The 23,358-nt window shown below is 52.9% G+C and overlaps 1 protein-coding gene across 2 annotated transcripts in view; it reads right to left on the bottom strand.

Moving 5' to 3' along the window:
• Positions 1 to 3,268: 3,268 nt before the first annotated feature.
• The window catches only part of KMT2B (lysine methyltransferase 2B), a 41,352-nt gene continuing 21,262 nt past the window's right edge, over positions 3,269 to 23,358 (bottom strand). Inside the window, exons 9-37 of one of the 2 annotated variants that reach the window (XM_056554829.1) lie at positions 21,900 to 22,045; positions 21,742 to 21,816; positions 20,374 to 20,487; positions 20,151 to 20,297; positions 19,605 to 19,700; positions 19,358 to 19,475; positions 19,159 to 19,272; positions 18,896 to 19,080; positions 18,717 to 18,812; positions 17,395 to 17,493; positions 16,771 to 16,847; positions 16,360 to 16,484; positions 16,189 to 16,277; positions 14,225 to 14,362; positions 11,520 to 11,678; positions 11,321 to 11,438; positions 11,053 to 11,131; positions 10,817 to 10,977; positions 10,399 to 10,581; positions 8,845 to 10,312; positions 6,299 to 6,379; positions 6,136 to 6,224; positions 5,805 to 5,945; positions 5,544 to 5,618; positions 5,278 to 5,455; positions 5,099 to 5,206; positions 4,937 to 5,020; positions 4,731 to 4,860; positions 3,269 to 4,256 (exon numbers count right to left, since the gene is read on the bottom strand). In XM_056554829.1, the coding sequence (XP_056410804.1) occupies positions 3,981 to 4,256; positions 4,731 to 4,860; positions 4,937 to 5,020; positions 5,099 to 5,206; positions 5,278 to 5,455; positions 5,544 to 5,618; positions 5,805 to 5,945; positions 6,136 to 6,224; positions 6,299 to 6,379; positions 8,845 to 10,312; positions 10,399 to 10,581; positions 10,817 to 10,977; positions 11,053 to 11,131; positions 11,321 to 11,438; positions 11,520 to 11,678; positions 14,225 to 14,362; positions 16,189 to 16,277; positions 16,360 to 16,484; positions 16,771 to 16,847; positions 17,395 to 17,493; positions 18,717 to 18,812; positions 18,896 to 19,080; positions 19,159 to 19,272; positions 19,358 to 19,475; positions 19,605 to 19,700; positions 20,151 to 20,297; positions 20,374 to 20,487; positions 21,742 to 21,816; positions 21,900 to 22,045 (4,949 nt within the window). In that variant the 3' untranslated portion in view covers positions 3,269 to 3,980. The remainder of the gene's footprint in view (positions 4,257 to 4,730; positions 4,861 to 4,936; positions 5,021 to 5,098; positions 5,207 to 5,277; positions 5,456 to 5,543; positions 5,619 to 5,804; positions 5,946 to 6,135; positions 6,225 to 6,298; positions 6,380 to 8,844; positions 10,313 to 10,398; positions 10,582 to 10,816; positions 10,978 to 11,052; positions 11,132 to 11,320; positions 11,439 to 11,519; positions 11,679 to 14,224; positions 14,363 to 16,188; positions 16,278 to 16,359; positions 16,485 to 16,770; positions 16,848 to 17,394; positions 17,494 to 18,716; positions 18,813 to 18,895; positions 19,081 to 19,158; positions 19,273 to 19,357; positions 19,476 to 19,604; positions 19,701 to 20,150; positions 20,298 to 20,373; positions 20,488 to 21,741; positions 21,817 to 21,899; positions 22,046 to 23,358) is intronic. The other variant, XM_056554830.1, reaches the window with a different exon arrangement.

Raw genomic sequence — 23,358 nt, 5'->3', positions numbered from 1 at the left:
CCCAGATACACCCCCCCCCCCACACACCAAGCTGCCCAGATACACCCCCCCCCCCACACCAAGCTGCCCAGATACACCCCCCCCCACAAGCTGCCCAGATACACCCCCCCCCACCAAGCTGCCCAGATACACCCCCCCCCACCAAGCTGCCCAGTTACACCCCCCCCCCACACAAGCTGCCCAGGTACACCCCCCCCCCCACACACACAAGCTGCCCAGGTACACCCCCCACACCACACACACAAGCTGCCCAGGTACACCCCCCCACACACACACAAGCTGCCCAGATACACCCCCCCCCCACACAAGCTGCCCAGATACACCCCCCCCCCACACACCACACTGCCCAGATACACCCCCCCCCCACACAAGCTGCCCAGATACACACCCCCCCCCCAACAAGCTGCCCAGATACACCACCACCCCCCCCCACAAGCTGCCCAGATCCCCCCCCCCCCCACACAAGCTGCCCAGATACACCCCCCCCCCACACAAGCTGCCCAGATACACCCCCCCCCACCACACAAGCTGCCCAGATACACCCCCCCACACCAAGCTGCCCAGATACACCCCCCCCCCACACCAAGCTGCCCAGATACACCCCCCCCCCCCACACCAAGCTGCCCAGATACACCCCCCCCCCCACACCAAGCTGCCCAGATACACCCCCCCCCCCACACAAGCTGCCCAGTTACACCCCCCCCCACACAAGCTGCCCAGTTACACCCCCCCCACACAAGCTGCCCAGATACACCCCCCCACACAAGCTGCCCAGATACACCCCCCCCCCCCACAAGCTGCCCAGATACACCCCCCCCCACAAGCTGCCCAGATACACCCCCCCCCCACAAGCTGCCCAGTTACACCCCCCCACACACAAGCTGCCCAGGTACACCCCCCCCCCACACACACAAGCTGCCCAGGTACACCCCCCCCACACACAAGCTTCCCAGATACACCCCCCCACCAAGCTGCCCAGATACACCCCCCACCAAGCTGCCCAGATACACCCCCCCCCCCCACAAGCTGCCCAGATACACCCCCCCCCCCACAAGCTGCCCAGATACACCCCCCCCACCAAGCTGCCCAGTTACACCCCCCCCCACACACAAGCTGCCCAGTTACACCCCCCCCCCCACACAAGCTGCCCAGATACACCCCCCCCACAAGCTGCCCAGTTACACCCCCCCCCCCACACAAGCTGCCCAAATACACCCCCCCCCCCCCCACACACACAAGCTGCCCAGATACACCCCCCCCCACCACACACACACACAAGCTGCCCAGGTACACCCCCCCCCCCACACACACAAGCTGCCCAGGTACACCCCCCCCACACAAGCTGCCCAGATACACCCCCCCCCCCCCCCCCACAAGCTGCCCAGATACACCCCCCCCCCACACAAGCTGCCCAGATACACCCCCCCCCACACAAGCTGCCCAGATACACCCCCCCCCCCACACACACACACAAGCTGCCCAGATACCCCCCCCCACACACACAAGCTGCCCAGATACACCCCCCCCCCCACACACACACGCTGCCCAGATACACCCCCCCCCCACACACGCTGCCCAGATACACCCCCCCCCCAACAAGCTGCCCAGATACACCACCACCCCCCCCACAAGCTGCCCAGATACACCACCACCCCCCCCACAAGCTGCCCAGATACACCACCCCCCCCCCACAAGCTGCCCAGATACACCACCACCCCCCCCACAAGCTGCCCAGATACACCACCCCCCCCCACAAGCTGCCCAGATACCCCCCCCCCCCACACAAGCTGCCCAGATACCCCCCCCCCCCCACACAAGCTGCCCAGATACCCCCCCCCCCAACAAGCTGCCCAGATACACCCCCCCCCCAACAAGCTGCCCAGATACACCCCCCCCCCAACAAGCTGCCCAGATACACCCCCCCCCCAACAAGCTGCCCAGATACACCCCCCCCCCAACAAGCTGCCCAGATACACCACCACCCCCCCCCCACAAGCTGCCCAGATACACCACCACCCCCCCCCACAAGCTGCCCAGATACACCACCACCCCCCCCCACAAGCTGCCCAGATACCCCCCCCCCCCACACAAGCTGCCCAGATACCCCCCCCCCCCCACACAAGCTGCCCAGATACACCCCCCCCACACACACACACACACAAGCTGCCCAGATACACCCCCCCCCCACACACACACACGCTGCCCAGATACACCCCCCCCACACAAGCTGCCCAGATACACCCCCCCCCCCCCCCACACACACACAAGCTGCCCAGATACACCCCCCCCCCCTCAAGCTGCCCGGATACCCCCCCCCCCTCAAGCTGCCCGGATACCCCCCCCCCTCAAGCTGCCCAGATACCCCCCCCCCCACAAACCGATGCAGCGTCTTTAGGGATGACTAGCATAGCTGACGGGCCCCATAGCTTCTGGATGTAGGTACGGGTTATCCTGTGATGGTCTGGTGTCTCATGTAGCTGAGGGACTTTTGTCACGGACTGACCCCGGGAGGATCTCCGCGGTGCGGGAACCAGACATGAGATTTTACCATATAGAAGGCGTTGCCATGTTCTATAGATGGCGCCAGGTCTGGAGTCGGAGGTTGACCCCATCACTACACATTTTGGAGCCTCACATATACAACTTTAACGTCATTAGACATTAACCATTTATATGTATGACCGGGAGAGGAGACTGTAGGGACCCCCAGGATCTCAAGAATGGGGGCAGCAGTCAGAGAGAGAACGGGGCTCACATATCACGGCAAATCCTACAGACCAAGTGTTTCCCAATCAGAGTGCCTTCAGCTGTTGCAAGACTACAACTTCTAGCATGCCATTGGCTGTCTGGGCATGCTGGGAGTTGTAGTTATGCAACAGCTGGAGGCCCCCTGGTGGGGAAACATTATCCTAGAGACAACTCCCAGCATGCCCGGGCTGTTGAGATGAGAGGGAAGCCTTGGTTTACCTTTCAGGGGCAGCGTTGATCCTCTGGAGGAGGCAGAAAGGTTTTTTGTTGTCCAGGTATACTGGGAGTTGTAGTTTTGCAACAGCTGGAGGCACCCTGGTTGGGAAACAATGCTATAGACCGTGAATGTTGAAGTAGAAGGTGATCACCGCTTCCCTCCAATAGCAGATCTGGGACGCTGAATCAAAGGGGGGCCAGGCCGAGATCCTGTGTATTGGGGGGGCTCCCCAGCTGGGAGTTGTAGTTGTATAACAGGCCCCTCCTCCCCCGCACATTACTCACCCAGACACCAAGATGGCAAAAAGTTCCTTTTATTTTAAAACGCTAAACAGGTGAACAATGAATCCTTATTCTCCAGCAAGTCCTTAAATAAAAAAAAGTGCATAGAAAAAACCACGGTCCTTACAAATCTTTATACATTATGTACAGCGCATCCACCGCGGCGACTGCGCAATTCATCAATGCTCCCCAAGATAGAAAAAAAGATGGAGTCCATCCGAGAAACGCTCCACAAGACAAAGCGGAGGAGATGGAAGGGGTTAACCATCGCAGGTCTGGGAAGGTCGGTAGCAGCAAAAAGGATCTAAAATGATTGTCACCCCCAGGTTGTCGCTTCTCCGCTCCCCAACATTTGGATCAGCTTTCCTACGGGAGTGATGGGAAAAAGCATCGGCTAAAAGAGAAGAGGGAGACTGCGCCATTCTTGCTGTGTTAGTAGCCTCAGTAGAGCACCCCCTATCCTCCCAGCACCGCCATGAGCCCCCCCCGAAAATGCACAAGGTGGGGGAGGGACGAACCAGACGTAGCAGCGAGGGAGAAATCGGGAAAGAGAAGACCCTGAGAGGAAGGAGCTGCCCTGGAGTCAGCGCTCAGGACAGAGGGTAAAGTGCGGTTTCCGGTGACGCTCTCCTCCATGTTTCATGTCCGGCTGCTCAGAGGACAAAGCGTTTGATCAGGGAGGCTCGGTGCGTCCGCCATGGGAAGTGCCAGCACCTCCGCGGAGCCGGCTCTGCTCAGTTCAGGAAGCGGCGACACTTCTTGGCACCACAGTTACAGGGCAGCTTGTTGTTGGCGTCCTCGATGGGGAACTTGTAGTCGTAGGTGAGTTCCTCCCCGCGGTAGATGGTGCGGAGGGCGAAGATGACGATGTGTTTCTGGCCTTCCACGTGGATCACCCGCGAGTAGCAGTTGGGCTCACATGAGTGGTTGATGAAGCGCGCAGCACTACCGTGCATCGTAGCGTCCACCACGTCAAAGTCGTCGATTCGGAACATGTAACATCCAATGCCCTAGAAGAAAAAGATGGAGATCAGAGAATAGACCAGTGCTTCCCAACCAGGGTGCCTCCAGCTGTTGCAAAACTACAACAGCCTAAGGCTGTCCGGGCATGCTGGGAGTTGTAGTTTTGTAACAGCTGGAGACACCCTGGTTGGGAAGCACAAGGCCCCTACCTCCACGGGGCACCCAGCTGCCCTCACCCTCTACGTCAACCTTGGTTCCTAATGGTAAGTTCCACACCCACCCCTCACACTCCTTCCACATGAAGCATTCAGGGATCCAGGAAAGCTGTGTGACCTATAAACTTTCCTACTGTCGCCCCCCCCCCATCCTGTACATCATTCAGGGATCCAGGAAAGCTGTGTGACCCATAACCTTTCCTACTATGTCCCCATCCTGTACATCATTCAGGGGTCTGGGTGACCAATATGGATGTTATTCCTGCCCTGGATAGCATTCAGGGGTGTGGGAGAGCTGGGTCCCACCTTGCTGTCGTAATATTTCTCCCTCTTGTCGGTCAGCACCGCTCGGATCACGATACCCGAATACTCGATGACCATTTCCCCAGCATCAATGTTTCTCTTGCAGAAGAGCCCCCGGCCATGAATGGCCGACCTGGAGGAGAAGATGAAGATTAAAGATGCCACAAGGTCACATGGTGCGAGAGAGAAGCGGCCAAGGCGCCCCCTACCTGTAGACCCCGACTGCCTCCTTGGACGTTTTCTTCAGGTGCCGGAACCTCATGGCCATGGGGAGATCAAGGCTCGTCGCTCTCCTGAAAATGCCGCAACATAAACGTTACCAAACAACATGAAAGTAAGTGACCCCCCCCCCCCACTTCCTATCCTCCCACCTGGTGGACTTCAGCTGCACCTCCTCTTCCTCCTCCTCGTACGTGCACAGCTCGGGGAGGGTGCGGTGCTGAGATGCCAGGAAATTAAACATATCGAAGGTGCATTTCCTGCAAAAAGAAAGACGACTGAAGGTTCTGATCACTGAGGTTGTGTGGAGATCAGCGGCGCCGGTTCATACCTGACATAGACCTCGCTGCGGGCACAACCAGAGGGGTTAATGAGCGGCTCCTCCTCCTCCACCTCCTGCGGGTGGAACAGAAACTTGTATCCACGGCAACGCTCGGCTCCGGTCAGCTGCTCCAGGAGGAAGAGGACGGCGTCATGCTGCACGCCCAACATCCGCAATCCACTCAGGCCTTGGGGGGAGACAGGAAAGATCAATACACAGAAGGCCCCACCCCATGTACATGTGACCACACCCCCCTATATGAAGGCTCCACCCACCTGAGAAGGACAGCTGTCGCAGCCGCCCCACACTTCGTGCCTCCTGCACCTTCTCAACCACAGTTCTCCAGGCACCTGAGAGGACGACACAAGTCAGAACAAAGCCCCGCCCCTCCTGCGCCAATCCTAGGGTCAAGAGTCAGCCGAAAAACGAGGCAACAGGAGATGCAGAGAACCTGGTACATACAAAGCTACAGGATGTGACTAAAGGGGAACCCTAACCCTCTATCAGCACCAGACATAAGCCCCTCCCCCCCTGACCTTCCGCACTGTCGGACTGGGTGTAGAATCCATCCTCACTGATGATTTCAAAGCGCAGATGGGGGCCACCGCGCCTCGGTAACACATTCTCCTTCTCCTCCAGAAAACGGTCCTCAAAGTCGTCAAATTTAGGAGAGAAATCTGGAAAGATGATAAAATAAACCCAAATAATATAAGTTACAGCTGATCAGACCCGACCGGGTGTCCGGAGAGGAGGAGGCGCCATGGTGGGTGACAGCGGCCACAGGAGGAGTAATGGCGGCCATATTGCCAGTCACCAAAAAGGAAGAGGAAGAAAGACGCCCAAGTATAGGGGCCCCGAGTCCGTTACCTGGAGGGTGCTCGGAGCCGGGGGACTCTCTGGGCGACTCTGCTGCAGGATATTCAGTTTTCACATCAACCGTCAGATCTAAATGAAGACTAAAAAGCACAAAAAACTCTTATAATAAAACCTGAGACCTGAGAGGAGAGAAATCACAGGGGCCACAACTCACCCGTTCATGTTCAGACAAGGATCCTCATCATCCACCAGGTCCACGATCTCCTGCACCGGACCCCGGAGCTTACGCTTCTGTCTGAGAGGAGACAACACAGGATAGAACTCGGGATCAGCACAGGCTATATAACTCGGGATCAGCACAGGCTATATAACTCGGGATCAGCACAGGCTATAGAACTCGGGATCAGCACAGGCTATAGAACTCGGGATCAGCACAGGCTATAGAACTCGGGATCAGCACAGGCTATAGAACTCTCGGGATCAGCACAGGCTATAGAACTCGGGATCAGCACAGGCTATAGAACTCGGGATCAGCACAGGCTATAGAACTCGGGATCAGCACAGGCTATAGAACTCGGGATCAGCACAGGCTATAGAACTCGGGATCAGCACAGGCTATAGAACTCGGGATCAGCACAGGCTATAGAACTCGGGATCAGCACAGGCTATAGAACTCGGGATCAGCACAGGCTATAGAACTCGGGATCAGCACAGGCTATAGAACTCGGGATCAGCACAGGCTATAGAACTCGGGATCAGCACAGGCTATATAACTCGGGATCAGCACAGGCTATAGAACTCGGGATCAGCACAGGCTATATAACTCGGGATCAGCACAGGCTATATAACTCGGGATCAGCACAGGCTATATAACTCGGGATCAGCACAGGCTATAGAACTCGGGATCAGCACAGGCTATATAACTCGGGATCAGCACAGGCTATAGAACTCGGGATCAGCACAGGCTATAGAACTCGGGATCAGCACAGGCTATAGAACTCGGGATCAGCACAGGCTATAGAACTCGGGATCAGCACAGGCTATAGAACTCGGGATCAGCACAGGCTATAGAACTCGGGATCAGCACAGGCTATAGAACTCGGGATCAGCACAGGCTATAGAACTCGGGATCAGCACAGGCTATAGAACTCGGGATCAGCACAGGCTATATAACTCGGGATCAGCACAGGCTATATAACTCGGGATCAGCACAGGCTATATAACTCGGGATCAGCACAGGCTATATAACTCGGGATCAGCACAGGCTATATAACTCGGGATCAGCACAGGCTATATAACTCGGGATCAGCACAGGCTATATAACTCGGGATCAGCACAGGCTATAGAACTCGGGATCAGCACAGGCTATAGAACTCGGGATCAGCACAGGCTATAGAACTCGGGATCAGCACAGGCTATAGAACTCGGGATCAGCACAGGCTATAGAACTCGGGATCAGCACAGGCTATAGAACTCGGGATCAGCACAGGCTATAGAACTCGGGATCAGCACAGGCTATAGAACTCGGGATCAGCACAGGCTATAGAACTCGGGATCAGCACAGGCTATAGAACTCGGGATCAGCACAGGCTATAGAACTCGGGATCAGCACAGGCTATAGAACTCGGGATCAGCACAGGCTATAGAACTCGGGATCAGCACAGGCTATAGAACTCGGGATCAGCACAGGCTATAGAACTCGGGATCAGCACAGGCTATAGAACTCGGGATCAGCACAGGCTATAGAACTCGGGATCAGCACAGGCTATAGAACTCGGGATCAGCACAGGCTATAGAACTCGGGATCAGCACAGGCTATAGAACTCGGGATCAGCACAGGCTATATAACTCGGGATCAGCACAGGCTATAGAACTCGGGATCAGCACAGGCTATAGAACTCGGGATCAGCACAGGCTATATAACTCGGGATCAGCACAGGCTATATAACTCGAGATCAGCACAGGCTATATAACTCGAGATCAGCACAGGCTATATAACTCGGGATCAGCACAGGCTATATAACTCGGGATCAGCACAGGCTATATAACTCGGGATCAGCACAGGCTATATAACTCAGGATCAGTACAGGATAAGTAATGTAATGTAATGTACACAGTGACCCCACTAGCAGAATAGTGAGTACAGCTCTGGGGTATAATACAGGATATAACTCAGGATCAGTACAGGATCAGTAATGTAATGTATGTACACAGTGACCTCACCAGCAGAATAGTGAGTGCAGCTCTGGGGTATAACACAGGATATAACTCAGGATCAGTACAGGATAAGTAATGTAATGTATGTACACCGTGACCTCACCAGCAGAATAGTGAGTGCAGCTCTGTGGTATAAGACAGGATATAACTCAGGATCAGTACAGGATAAGTAATGTAATGTATGTACACAGTGACCTCACCAGCAGAATAGTGAGTACAGCTCTGGAGTATAATAGAGGATATAACTCAGGATCAGTACAGGATAAGTAATGTAATGTATGTACACAGTGATCTCACCAGCAGAATAGTGAGTACAGCTCTGGGTATAATACAGGATATAACTCAGGATCAGTACAGGATAAGTAATGTAATGTATGTACACCGTGACCTCACCAGCAGAATAGTGAGTGCAGCTCTGGGGTATAATACAAGATATAACTCAGGATCAGTACAGGATAAGTAATGTAATGTATGTACACAGTGACTCCACCAGCAGAATAGTGAGTGCAGTTCTGGAGTATAATATAGGATGTCCTCACATACCTGCTGTTCACCGTCTTCTGTGCCGTGCAGTTGGCGTTCACCATCACTGACTGTGTTACGTTCTGCGTTTCCAGTTTAGCAGATGAGTCCAGCTTGAGTTTCTTGTTGTTGCAGGGTCTCTTGTCGCTGCAGGGTCTCTTGTCGCCAATTGTTTGTACCTGGACAGGCTTTGGGGGGGCCGGCTGTATGAGAGGCAGTTGTACTTGCGCCTGAGTGTGTGAAGGGGTGGGGGCGACACTGAGTAGTCCAGAGAGACCCTGTAGAAGACACGTCTGAGGGATACCAGCGATCGTCGGGGCCATCATCTGAGGCCCCAGAGTAATTTGTCCGGTACCTTGCACCACATTTAGCATAGGAAAGACACGTAACGTCCATGCCGGGGAGGCCGCGGGGGCAGTCTGTATTAAAACCGTCCCAAGGTTTGGGTTTGTGGACTGCGCTGGGGGAGGAAGCTTAGCTGCAGTAGTCTGAGGAAGACAAGGGATGGGGATTTTGTTAGTAACATTAGCGGCAACTTTATTGTGCCTTGCAGGGGTGACCATTGGAAGAGCATCCATTTTTGAAGAGTCTTGCAGTAGCGCAGGATTTCCTGCCATGTCCACTCCGCTGCCCACCACATTTATAAGCACCGGGCCTGTTGGTTTATTAACTAATATAAAATTAGACCCTGAACCGCCGAGGGCAACTGAGGAGGGCTCAGAGCGGCACAAGGGCCCATTAGAGGGCATGGCCATAAGTGGACGACACACCCGCTGTACCTGTGGTGGGTCCCTGAGTGGTGGTGGTCCTTGAGGTGCACCCTCTGTGCCATTAAAGAATGAGGGGGCAGTAATCCCATTCAAGATGACTGACGAGCTGCTGGCGGCTGGCGCCCCCTGCTGTTCCCGACTCTCAGCATCCCCAACTGCCTTCAGCACAAACTCCACTATTTCTGATGGCAGGTGGGAGGGGGTCTTACCACTACCCATGGGACCACTGTGGCCCTGTGATGTCTCCTCACTATCCGTACTGTCATGGATGCCATCCAGCTGATCAATGTGATCAGACATTGTAGAAAGCAGCGGACTCAAAGGTTCTTGGGAGACAACCGTCCGAGTCAGCCCGTAATACTGGTCGTCCATTTCATCCTCCGAGCTGCTCGCACCCTCAGATTCATCCGCTGGAGCCTCAGTGCCCACAATGAGCTGAGCCCCACACTGCAGGGGACCTGCAACCAACCTGGCATCTAAGGAGGACACCATATCTCCCAGGCCGCACAGCAGCTGCATCGGGGTCTCACTCTCCGCTGACGACTGGCGGGTGACAGGAAGAGATAAGATGGGTGAAGGTGGGCTGGAGAGCCGAGCAGAAAACTGACAAGGGGCTCTGGATGAGGGAACCGGGGGTCGTCGGGTCCTACGAAGAGGCGTCACCGCAGGATCGCTCACTGTTGGGATGTGGTGGGACAATGGGGAAGATGACTGACTCCCTGAAAGAAGGAAGAAATAAGGTATTGTAAAAAAACAAACAAGATGGAAACCAGCAGAGACGGAAGAAGGCATGTGCACATCTCACCTGGGGAGGGCAGCGGTCGGGAGAAGCCTCCGAGCGGCCGCCGGGATGGGGAGTAGTTTGGAGTTTTCATTCGTGCACCGCTGAAGGATCGGGGGGCAGCTGCTGTGGTGATGGGCTCTGAAGGGGGCGGACACGCGGCTGGGATCTTCTCGGGGGGCGGAGGACAGGCTGCAACTTTACCACCTGAAAAAATATATATATATATCTGGTACTGCAGCTATACCCAGGCGTTATACCTAACACAGCCAGTGGACAGGTGTGGCGCTGTTTTTTGGATGCACACACGCCTGTACTACAAATTCACATACAGTCCGACTGTGGGACTTCAGACCTGAACACACGTCCGTATCGGCTGAACCTGCGCTGTGTGTAAATGTGGCCTTGTGCACTATGGTGTGAGAGCAGGAGGTGATGTTACCTGGGATGGGTCCGGGACTGTGAATGATCGTCTTGTTTTCTCCCAGACCATCCAGACCTTCTGGGGGGAGGTCGCCCTCTTTCGGACGATGTTCCACCACCCTGCACTTGTACCAGCAGCGCCGCCTGGCGTCCAGCGTGCTCCAGTATAAGCGAGAACACCTGAGAGAGAACAACACCGATTATACGACCAACCCAGATGAACAAGACAAACCCCTACCAGCCCCCGACACTTACTGATAACCCACGGGGTAAATCTTCCCTTCAGCCACCGACAGATCGGACAGCATGCCCAGAGAGTCAATCCTCATAGAACCTAATAGGGAAGAGGAAAATCAAGAAATACTAAATAACCAAGGCTTAAAGATCCACAAAGGGACTAGCGCTCCCTAGTGTTCGTGTTCTGTAATGCAGCACTATACACAAGCCCCGCCCATGTATGACATCATCAGTAAGGTCCTGCACCTCATACTTTCTGTGACGTTCTACCCCTCCCGCCTCTTACCGATCATCATGTGAATATTCTCCGGTTCTAAACCCTGAAGAAATTTCCTCCTAAAGTTGATTCCATCGAAGTCCACGTAGACTCTGCGCAGCACGTCAAAGCTATCAGCGTCCACTGTCTACATAGAGAGCGGAGAGTCATTGGTGCATCTTACAATACCGCAGCAGGATTTGGGGGCACAGGGGGCACGTATTCTCACCGTTCCGTCCAGCATATTCTTGTGTTTCTGGCAGAACATCTTTTTGTCATCTTGGAAGCTGCAGCGGGTGGCTCGAGCGCACATGAAGTGGAAATTACTTTGGCAGGTGGACAGGCAGCAGCCAACCGTGGCGCCAATCTTCATGCAGTGTTCGCAACGCTGCCGGGATTAAAGGGGAGAAGCCTTAGTATAAATTAGAGAAAAACAAAAAGAGAGAGATCTCCGCACCCCAGTGTAATGCATGCCTGTCGGTCTGTACTGACGCGCATTCTAGGAATCCCGCCCCCTTCAGACATCGCATTGGCATTGTAGCTCTCTTTAAAGGGGTACTCCCGTGGAAAAAAAAAAAAATTTTAATCAACTGGTGCCAGAAAGTGAAAAAGATTTGTAAATCGCTTCTATTAAAAAATCTTAATCCTTCCAGTACTTTTTAGGGGCTGTATAATAAAGAGAAATCCAAAAAAGAAATGTATTTCCTCTGACCTTACAAGCACAGTGCTCTCTGCTGATCTCTGCTGTCCGTTTTAGGAACTGTCCAGAGCAGGAGAAAATCCCCATAGCAAACATATGCTGCTCTGGACAGTTCCTAAAATGGGCAGCAGAGAGCACTGTGCTCATATGGTCAGAGGAAATACATTTCTTTTTTGGATTTCTCTTTGGTATACAGCCCCTAAAAAGTACTGGAAGGATTAAGATTTTTTTTTTTATAGAAGTGATTTACAAATCTGTTTAACTTTCTGGCACCAGATGATTTAAAAAAAATAAAATAAAAAGTTTTCCACCGGAGTACCCCTTTAAGCTCAATGGATACCCAGTGATAATACAACTCAAGTGTTTCTCCCCCTAATGCAAATCATCCTACAACGTGATCGCTTGTAAATTAAGAGTGAGAACATGCACTGAATCCCACTTCCAACTCTGTGACGGCTGCATATCGCCCCACCTGCGCCCCACTACGCCTGCTGCGGAATTAGCGCAGTTTACTCCAAAAAATAGGAAATCCTTGAGAATGAAGTCATTTAAATACACCAAATAACATCATTCTGTAAGCTCTGGATCACGTCCCCCAAGATATTACTAGGAGAAGATATTTTTAGTGATTTTATCCACGTTGTGTTTCCCTTTTTATAGGTATCTGTACACTTCAATGTTTGGTGAATTCCCTAATTGACGCGCCCTTTGCACCATGAGGATATTTATTGTTTGTTCTCTCATTCCTGTGTATGCACCTGCCTGATGAAGGGTCCATTACGGACCGGAAACGCGCTGCTTGTGTGCATATAAACAATATTTCTAGAAGCTTGAATTCTGTTTCTCTCTTTTAGTATAAATTAGGGAAGCAGCAGCCAAATGCACCGTACAAATTCTATAAAGATGGGTTATTGCTGTAGGGCACAGGACAAAGTAATGACCCCAATTACTGACGGGGCTCCTGAAAATGGTGACAATCAAAGATGTCGCCGCACGGCGCTCAACGTGGTGGAACAACTCACCCTGATATAAGTGCACAGAGGGATCTCTCCTCTCTATTGGAGTGTTTCCCAACCAGGGTGCCTCCAGCTGTTGCAAAACTACAACTCCCACCATACCCGGACAGCCGAACCCTTACAGATTATGATGCTGTTCTGACCTGTCATAAAGATCAAGTTGTCATCCATTTTTTATGGCAGTGCCTCCAGCTGTTGCAAAACTACTTCTCCCAGTTTGCCTGGACAGTCAAAGGCATGCTGGGATTTGTAGTTCTGTAATGACTGGAGACACTCTGGTTGACAAACCTTGCTATGACTCAATTTCCAACCCATGGCCTATCAGTTGTTGCAAAACTACAACTCCCAGCATGCCCGAACAGCCGAAGGCTGTCCGGGCATGCTGGGAGTTGTAGTTTTGCAACAGCTGGAGGCACCCTGGTTGGGAAACACTGCTCTATTTGGTACTAAAGGGGGTCTCCGTCTGAAGAAAATGATGACCCCCGTCCCTTCCCATGAGGTCAATGGCCTAGATTAATTAAAGGGGTATTCCAGGCAAAATCTTTTTATATATATATCAACTGGTTCCAGAAAGTTAAACAGATTTGTAAATTACTTCTATTAAAAAATCTTAATCCTTCCAATAGTTATTAGCCTCTGAAGTTTTCTGTCTAACTGCTCAATGATGTCACGTCCCGGGAGCTGTGCATGATGGGAAAATATCCCCATAGGAACTGCACAGCTCCTGGGACGTGAGTCATCAGAGAGCAGTTAGACAGAAAACAGCAACTCAACTTCAGAAGCTAATAACTATTGGAAGGATTAAGATTTTTTAATAGAAGTAATTTACATATCTGTAACTTTCCGGAGCCAGATGATATATATATAAAAAAAAGTTTTGGCCTGGAATACCCCTTTAAGGCTGTGCCAATCGCAGACTCAGCAAAAAGTGGCAAGGAATTTTTTCCCAAGTGTGCGCCATGCGTGCCAAGAGAGTTGGGCAGGGAAACCGCATGTGCCCTCCCTGTGCAGAATTGACCCCATTTTCCTAATTTCTGGGGCTGCTGTACGGGTGGCGGATTTACTGTGAGGTGACGCCTCCCGTTCAGACCTCAATAATCCGTACACCGCCCCTTTAACAACGTCAACCTCATGTAAACTGCATGAACAGCCCTGCCTCCTGTACATGGAGTATGATGGGGGGAGTAGTGACAATCAATGAAGCCAACAAGTGCTCACCAGCTGTCGTCCGCGGGCCACAGCGGCGTGTACGTACTTCAGGGAGCCATCGTCCTCCTCAAACACCTCAGCCGACCAGATAGCACAGTTGATGTGCGTCCACTCATTCTGCCCGATATAAAGTAGTCTTCCGGCATCCTAGATGGTTGAGATCGATACAAGGTGAGAAGAATCTGCTGGACCTCGCCCCAGCAACAGTGCATGACAATTGTCAGGACTCCAGAAAAGCTGGGTGACAGACCCTTTCTCTCATAACGGAGCCACAGGTCGGGGATCACTAATGTAAATGGTTCTTCAGTATCTCCTTGTGTTGCTGCAACGATTTGATATCATGGAGTTTGGGAACACAGGAGGACTATTACAGAGTGCAGGCAGCCACTCAGCTTTACTAGAGCCAGATAAACGACTTTTACATCTATTTGGTTGGTAATTTTGATTCTTTATAAGGTACACGGACAGCAGCATCACAGTATAAGTGACACCGTCACATTGGCCTTTATTTTTGTATATATTGCTCAGTTCCTGAGATATGGCCTAAAATAATAAAATGTAACTTGTTTCTTTAGTGCACTGAGGACCTTCCCCATCCTTGAGGTGTAATGGTTCAGCCGCACTGCAGGTCCCTGGATAACACCCCTTACTAAATGTCACTCTGTCCAAAGCCCCTACGTACTACGAGATCCCATCTGTGGGCAGATCTCCAGCATGGCCGCCCACTCCGAACACTATACAGACAACATTCTGGAGGCACAGAGGATAAAGTAGCGAGGAAATGTTTAACATCGGGCAACCAAGATACAGATCATGTAGGGGCTCCATGTTTGTGGACAGAGTAATCTACATTACAGGACATCTGCAGCAAAAGACAACTTATCCCCTATACACAGGATAAGAGATGGGGTCCGACCGCTTGGACCCCCCCCCGCAATCTCCTAAACGGGGCCCCCACATTGCCATTCTATATGTGCGGCTAATGCACGTAGCATCGACCTCTCTACACCCACCCCCCACCCCCCCCATACAGTTCTATGTGAGAGGCACAAACGCTGCCTCCCTGACTCTCCCATAGACCTACATGGAGGAGGCGGCCGGCACACCACCTGCAGGAGATCATAGGGGTCCCAGCGGTCGGACCCCCTCGATCAGACACTTACCCCTTATCCTGTGGATAGGGGATAAGTTGTCTTTTGCTGCAGATGTCCTTTAATGGGGTGTTATCTATGGACCAGCTGGGCGGCTGCACAGTGTACCCCAGGATGGAGAAATGAGCCAATATATGTATTTCAGGCAATATCTTGGGAACAGAGTAATGTACCGTATATACTCGAGTATAAGCAGAGTTTTCCAGCACTATTTTTTTGTGCTGAAAATGCCCCCCTCGGCTTATACGCAAATGAAAAAAAAAAAACATACCGTTGGGGGGGCGGGCCATCCATCTTCACTGCAGGGACCATCCGACTAGTGACGCTGCATTGATGCCACCGCACAGGGACGTCCCAGCGCAGCGGCATCAATGCAGCGTCACTAGTCTGGGGCTGTCCCGGAGCGGAGAAGAGGGCCTCCCGGTGAAGATGGACGGCTCAGACCGGCTCACCCTCCCCAATGGGACGGTCCCTGAAGCTACTAAGCAACAGGACCGAGAGAACTGGGGAGGCGAGTAGACAACAAGGGGGGCCTATATGATGACGGAGGGGGTGGTTTGGATGATGGCAGGGGGGATATAGACTGGGGGTGATAATGACAGGGGGGTCTGGATGATGACGGGGGGGGGGTTATATATTTCCCCCGCCTCGGCTTATACTCTAGTCAATAAGTTTTTCCAGGTTTTGGGGGATAAAGTAGGGGCCTCGTCTTCTATTCGGGTCGGCTAATACTCGAGTATATTCGGTATTATGTGCCTGTACCAGCAGGTTAGTGCAGCTGGCGTCAGTTCCCCAATAAGTGAAGATAATCATGTCTTTCACCTTCGGGGTGTCGTCTCCGTACTTCAGGCACAAGGCGCACTGGCGGGAGTCTTTCTCCATCTCTGTCTCAGGCTCGGCTTCTTCCTTCACTGAAAGGAACAAAAGAAGAAGAAAGTGAAGAAGAGCGCCGTGCAGCGAGTGTCAGCCAACCCCGGGGTGACCTGCTGTTACCTTTTGTGGGGGACACAGGGAGCAGTTTGATTCCGTTACTCTGTTTGGAGTCGTCCTCTCGCTCCCGCCAATGGGCATAAGTATGATCCGGATATGGCGGCAGCACGGCGTGAGGAAGGAGCCCGCTGCAAGAGAGCAGAATGGCGTCAATAAGCAGCTGCACAGCAGGACACGGTTACCTGACAGGACATGATCGACGATAGAAGACAACACCCAAAATCTCATCTGTTTCTCCCGATACTGACATTTTAGAACGCCGTCTGGCTGCAATGGGGATGGAAATCTGCGGCATCGTGCTGGATGACCATGAGGTGAACATCGCACGTGGCCGCTGACTATAGATGCTGTGTGTGTGGCCCCTAACCTAAGTATCCAGAATAAAGGGCACAAGCTCTGCCCGACCGCACTCACTTGGTCACAGGCTTGTGGTTCTTCTCCCAGAATTTGGAATCTTCGACATTAAACCAATTAAAAGATTTCTCCATCAACTGGAAAAAAAATTAAAATAAAGATTAATACACGAAGAACAAGACGACAAAGCGGAGGATTCTGAGCCACGTCTAAAAAGGGGACTCCAGAAAATGACAGTAACATGGAAATAATCCGGGACAGATAATTCCGCCTCAGAGATACCATAGAACAGTGTTTCCCAACCAGGGTGCCTCCAGCTGTTGCAAAACTACAACTCCCAGCATGCCCGGACAGCCTTCGGCTGTCCGGGCATGCTGGGAGTTGTAGTTTTGCAACAACTGATAGGCCATGGGTTGGAAATTAATGAGTCATAGCAATGTTTCTCAACCAGGGTGTCTCCAGCCGTTGCAAAACTACAAATCCCAGCATGCCTTTGACTGTCCGGAGTAGTAGTTTTGCAACAGCAGCAGGCACTGCCATAAAAAATGGGTGACAACTGGATCTCCATGACTATGTGCAGATCAGAACAGCATCGTAATCTATATGGATTCTGTGCACGACACCGGACATTACTGCTTCAGAACTGCACTCACTATTCTGCTGGCAGGGTGACACCTCGCTCACCTTGATGTACAGGGCTTTTACAGCTTCTCCATCTTGATCCAGTTTTCTGCTCTTCATGGTTTGCTGGATGATCCACACCAAGTCATCATTGAAAGTCGTCTGTAGAGAAGGAAAAAGTCACAGACTGAAGGGGGGGGGGGGGGGGGGGTCGGGACCATTAAGGACAATTCACCATAAGATTACACGTTGGGCTTTGTTCACATCTGCATCAAAAGCTCCATTGTTTGTTTCTCGGGCATCGGCTTCGTCACGCGAGTAAAAGAGCGAAAAAAGGAGCCGACAGATCTGCAGCACGATGACCACCAGAGCCACAGGAACTGGAGGGAGAGCACCCCCTGTGGCCAATACCTAACATGGCAGCTGCTGCTCCTCCCAGTCCTCGCTCGTCGCCATTTCTCCCCGATTCTTGTCGATTCGTCATCTCCACTGCCCACTCATCTACATATATAGAAGTCTTCTCTCATCCCCCGACACCCTTTAACCATTCTGTAGACTATAGAAGAGCCCCGGCTGTCCAGCATCGTCTACGAGCAACGTTCACATGGTCGAAAATTTGTGGAATGTCTGCCCGAAAACAAGGGTGTACATTGCGCACATTTAGATGTCCCGGCAGGCACTAGGACCACTCGTAAATGCACCGCCTTATAGACAGCAATGCATTTCCAAGCGGAACCCCCAGAAAGAATAGACATGTCTGCGGACGGAAAATTTTTGCCGTGTGAACAGTGCAGCAAAAACCCATTGATCAATAGGATTCAGCTACAGCGGAATTTCTGATTGGAATATTCTCGCCAAATATTCGGCAGTGTAAACATAGCCTTATAGTAATGTATGTAAGGATCTGGTCACACACAGTATCTGAAGACCCACGGACCACAAGAAAAAAAATTATAAACTTTACAGGCAAAACGAGCCTCAAACTTTGGGGCCACGTGCAAACAGCTTTTTGAGGCCGTAAAACAGCAATCTGATTGGTTGCTATGGGAACTGCCGCAGTTCCCCTCGGCACAGGTTTTGATGAATCTCTCCGGCACTGGATGTTTTCCACTGAATATAATGTAATTCAGTGTGTGAGGGAAATGAGTCTTTCTGGATCTTATTTGAGATGAATAAGGTTTTAATTGGAAAAATAAAAGGTTTGTGAATGAAGCCTTAAGGTGTTCCGTGTTGTTTAGATAACACGTCAAAGGTTTATACAGATGTCAGTAACGATGTTTGTAATATTGAAGGTTATTTTTATTTCGAGTTCTACAGGAGGAATGGATAAGATTATAATGAATATTTTAGGTCATCTGTAGTATAAGTCAGGGATCGGTACTCACGACTGAGTTGTAGTATCCTTCCACCAGCAAGTGGCCCAGGGACTCCAGGTCGCAGGGTGTATGGTGACACTTCACCTGGGTGTCTCCACTTTTACACTGTAACAGAAGAGAGGCAGTGACACATAAGCCGCAGACACAAGGGGCCTCTAATATGTGATCAGGACGGATCGGTGACTGACCTGTACACACTGTGTGAGAGGGGCGGTAATATCGGAGGTCAGTAGTCCCTGCAGGACCTCGTGGAGACCGGCGGTCAGCTCTGAGAGCATGGCCTCCCGCCATAATGCCCCACTGTCCCCCAGACACGGGGGGCAGGTGTACACCACGCTGTCAGGCAGGTTGGACAGGATCTCATATCCCTCATCTGTAACATAAGAACATAAGATAGACATGATGGAAATATATGAAGAGCCCCCCAGGACCCTGGAGACCCCGCACTCACCGGAGAGCCCCTCACACCTGGAGTGCACCCACTTCACACATTTCACACACTGAATCATTTTGCTCTCATAGTCGTTTTCCTCATAGCAGCGATTGCAGATTGGGCAGAAGTTTCCTATAATACAGAGACGATGGGGTGAGGGGGTCGGCAGGGAGGACGACGTGATCTGGGGAGAAGATGGTATTCGGGGGGATCTCACCTTTATGGTACAGGTTGGAACATTCCGTACACAGGTTACCGCCCTCACTGAATTCCAGGTCAGTGTCCACAGCAGGAGAAGCTCCGCAGCTCTTACAGCGAACGCAGGATGAGCAAAGCTGAAAGGCGAGAAGAAAAGACGCGTCTGAGGTGCTGGGAGGTGTGATCCTAATCGTTACCAGTGTATTATTCATACTGGAGAGCAGGTATGAGGAGGAACAATGTACGGGTGGAGGGGGGAGACTTACCCAGCCTTTCCTGCTGCGGGGGGGTCTGACGGGATAGTTGGGACCCAGACAGTTAACGTGGTAGTTTGTCTGACATAGTTCACATTCCAATAAAGGCTGCATGAAAAACACAACGGTACGAGACATTAGAGCCCGGACAGTCTACGGTGGATCTACAATTTACACAATTTCTTACGCTTCAATACTTCACTATTTTTAACATCTCTGCTTGTTGTCAGTGAATGGGTATCTCAGTATTGCTCACATACAAGTACTCGGCCAATTACAGGAGACGATTCTTGGGCCGGATCCAGACGCAGAAGATTCGCAGATTTAATTCTTTGCTATGTTAAGCGTCCACTACGCCATCAATGCACAGAAAAATCCACATTTATAACGTGGAAGCAAATTTACAGCATCAAATCAGTTCTGGGAACGTTGTGGCATCTGGACACAGACCGAATACATGGAGAGCAAGCAGAGATCCTGAAAATACTAAGGAATGGGAACAGCAGAATGGACAGAAGCATCCAGAACCCCATGATCTGAGCTCAGAGAGGGCGTCACCTTTTTGGCCTTCCCCTTCCGTCCGCACACATTGCAGAACTTGCAGCGTTGGCAGCACCAGCCGTCCTCCTGCTCAGGTAGAGGCCGCTCGGACTCCTCCAGGCAGAATGTGTGGAAAGGTTCACAGCAAACCTGACAGTACAAGAACTGAGAGAAGGGCGAGAGTCAGGGAATGCCCGGAAACCAGTGCTCATCCATGACATGGGGTGGGGCAGGGGCATACCTGGTGATGCCCGCGGCTGGCGCACAGCAGGCACACGTGTGTTGGCGTTACAGGTACAGAGGTCAGGATGCTGAGTCCCCCCATCAGCCACACGTTCTGCAAGTCACAGTCCTCCTGAAAGACACAACACATGGGAACTGAGCAACACAGGATCGGGCCCCAGGAGGGATTGGCCCCTGGAAGGGGCCCCTCGATAAGTACTGGATTGCACTACCACACAAGTCAGTGCACTCTACCCTCCTCCGGGAGAGTGCCCCAGAACCCAGACCCCTCCCTCCGGGAGAGCGCCCCAGCACCCAGACCCCTCCCTCCGGGAGAGCGCCCCAGCAGCCAGACCCCTCCCTCCGGGAGAGCGCCCCAGCAGCCAGACCCCTCCCTCCGGGAGAGCGCCCCAGCAGCCAGACCCCTCCCTCCGGGAGAGCGCCCCAGCAGCCAGACCCCTCCCTCCGGGAGAGCGCCCCAGCAGCCAGACCCCTCCCTCCGGGAGAGCGCCCCAGCACCCAGACCCCTCCCTCCGGGAGAGCGCCCCAGCACCCAGACCCCTCCCTCCGGGAGAGCGCCCCAGCACCCAGACCCCTCCCTCCGGGAGAGCGCCCCAGCAGCCAGACCCCTCCCTCCGGGAGAGCGCCCCAGCACCCAGACCCCTCCTCCGGGAGAGCGCCCCAGCACCCAGACCCCTCCTCCGGGAGAGCGCCCCAGCACCCAGACCCCTCCTCCGGGAGAGCGCCCCAGCAGCCAGACCCCTCCCTCCGGGAGAGCGCCCCAGCACCCAGACCCCTCCCTCCGGGAGAGCGCCCCAGCACCCAGACCCCTCCCTCCGGGAGAGCGCCAGCACCCAGACCCCTCCTCCGGGAGAGCGCCCCAGCACCCAGACCCCTCCCTCCGGGAGAGCGCCAGCACCCAGACCCCTCCTCCGGGAGAGCGCCCCAGCACCCAGACCCCTCCCTCCGGGAGAGCGCCCCAGCAGCCAGACCCCTCCCTCCGGGAGAGCGCCCCAGCACCCAGACCCCTCCCTCCGGGAGAGCGCCCCAGCACCCAGACCCCTCCCTCCGGGAGAGCGCCCCAGCACCCAGACCCCTCCCTCCGGGAGAGCGCCAGCACCCAGACCCCTCCTCCGGGAGAACACCAGCACCCAGACCCCTCCTCCGGGAGAACACCAGCACCCAGACCCCTCCTCCGGGAGAGCCCCCCAGCACCCAGACCCCTCCTCCGGGAGAGCCCCCCAGCACCCAGACCCCTCCTCCGGGAGAGCCCCCCAGCACCCAGACCCCTCCTCCGGGAGAGCCCCCCAGCACCCAGACCCCTCCTCCGGGAGAGCCCCCCAGCACCCAGACCCCTCCCCTATTATATATTTCAACAGTGACTAACCTTAAAGTCCACGCGTAGGCGATGCGTTCCATCAGAAGATTTGATCTTCGTAGATGAACCATTCATCACAGAGTCCTAGAGGGAGGGAAACACAAGATGGTAACAGGAGCGGACGAGAGCGGAGGCGCCATACACCGACACCTGCTGTGGGGACTTACCGGCTCCGGCCCAGACCTGGCTCGGAGGATCAGGGGCTGCTGCGGGGTTCTGCGGGGTTTACTCTGCTCCTCCGAGTCCTGGGGAAGCAAATCTGTGACATGAGAAGAAACAGATTTTTTTCCCCTAGAAATCACGTTGTTAATGTCTATGTGTGGGGACAAACAAAGCAGATTAGCCAAGACACTCTGCAGATCTCAAGAGGTTCTACATAATATAGAAGACAAGGCCGAAGAAGCACAGCGCCCCCTAGTGCCCCCTCCACATACAGGGGTACACCGCTCCCCAGACAGGAGAAATAGACACGGTTGGAACATTCCCTGAGAGATCCCACCATGGGGATTATAAAACAGCACCACCCCTTGTCCTGAGGTTAGGTGCGGTATTACAGATCACACCCATTCACCTCAATGGAACTGTAATACCTGACAACCTGTGGACGCGGTAGGCGTAGTTCCTTAAAGATGGTAACCAGTTATTTCTACAATACGTAATCAATTCCTCACCATTGTCAATATCAGCGTTTGCCATCAGTGAATGAGAACATCTCTTTGGAATACCTTTCACAGCTGAGGGTTTGTTACAACTGCATCAAGTGAGCTATACAGCTTGGATTATAGACTTATACATTATAACACATGATCGAGTCCGGACTGAGCGGCGTCCGCAGGACTGGACGCAATGTTACAATGTATCAGCGCAGGTAAAAAGTATCTGTCTGGAGCCCAAACTATTACCTCAGAGCAGTGTTTCCCAACCAGGGTGCCTCCAGCTTTTGCAAAACTACAACTCCCAGCATGCCCGGACAGCCGAAGGCTGTCTGGGCATGCTGGGAGTTGTAGTTTTGCAACAGCTGGAGGCACTCTGGTTGGGGAAACAGTGCCTCAGAGGATTGTCTAGACTGGATTCAGTTTTGTTACAATGTGTAAGCCCAGGTAAAAAAAAGAATCTACTTAGAGACCAAGCCGGTACCTTAGAGCAGAGTTTCCCAACCAGGGTGCCTCCAGGTGTTGCAAAACTACAACTCCCAGTATGCCTGGACAGCCTTAGAGCAATGTTTCCCAACCAGGGTGCCTCAAGGTGTTGCAGAACTACAATTCCCAGCATGCCTGGACAGCCAAAGGCTGTAGTATTGCAACATCTGGAGGCACCCTGGTTGGGAAACACTGCTCTAAGGCTGTCCCGGGCATGCTGGGAGTTGTAGTATTGCAACATCTGGAGGCACCCTGTTTGGGAAATGCTGCCTTAGAGGATTGTCATGATAGGATAAAACTGTAACAAACCCTCATCCGTGAGAAGTTTTGGTCAAGACCGGTTTCCAGTCTTTGGATGTAACCAGCAATGGTATTCACTGACAGCAAGCAGAGATCTTGGAAATTGTAAGGATCTGAAACTGAAAGCCGGAACTAGGGGGCGCTGCGTCCTTTTCTCCTCAGGTATACAGCACCTTTATGGAGGCGA

The sequence above is a fragment of the Hyla sarda genome, unplaced genomic scaffold (genome assembly GCF_029499605.1).
Source record: "Hyla sarda isolate aHylSar1 unplaced genomic scaffold, aHylSar1.hap1 scaffold_912, whole genome shotgun sequence".
Classification (NCBI taxonomy): domain Eukaryota; kingdom Metazoa; phylum Chordata; class Amphibia; order Anura; family Hylidae; genus Hyla; species Hyla sarda.
The sequence above is the reverse complement of the archived record's forward strand: the minus strand, read 5'-3'. Positions and strand labels throughout refer to the sequence as shown.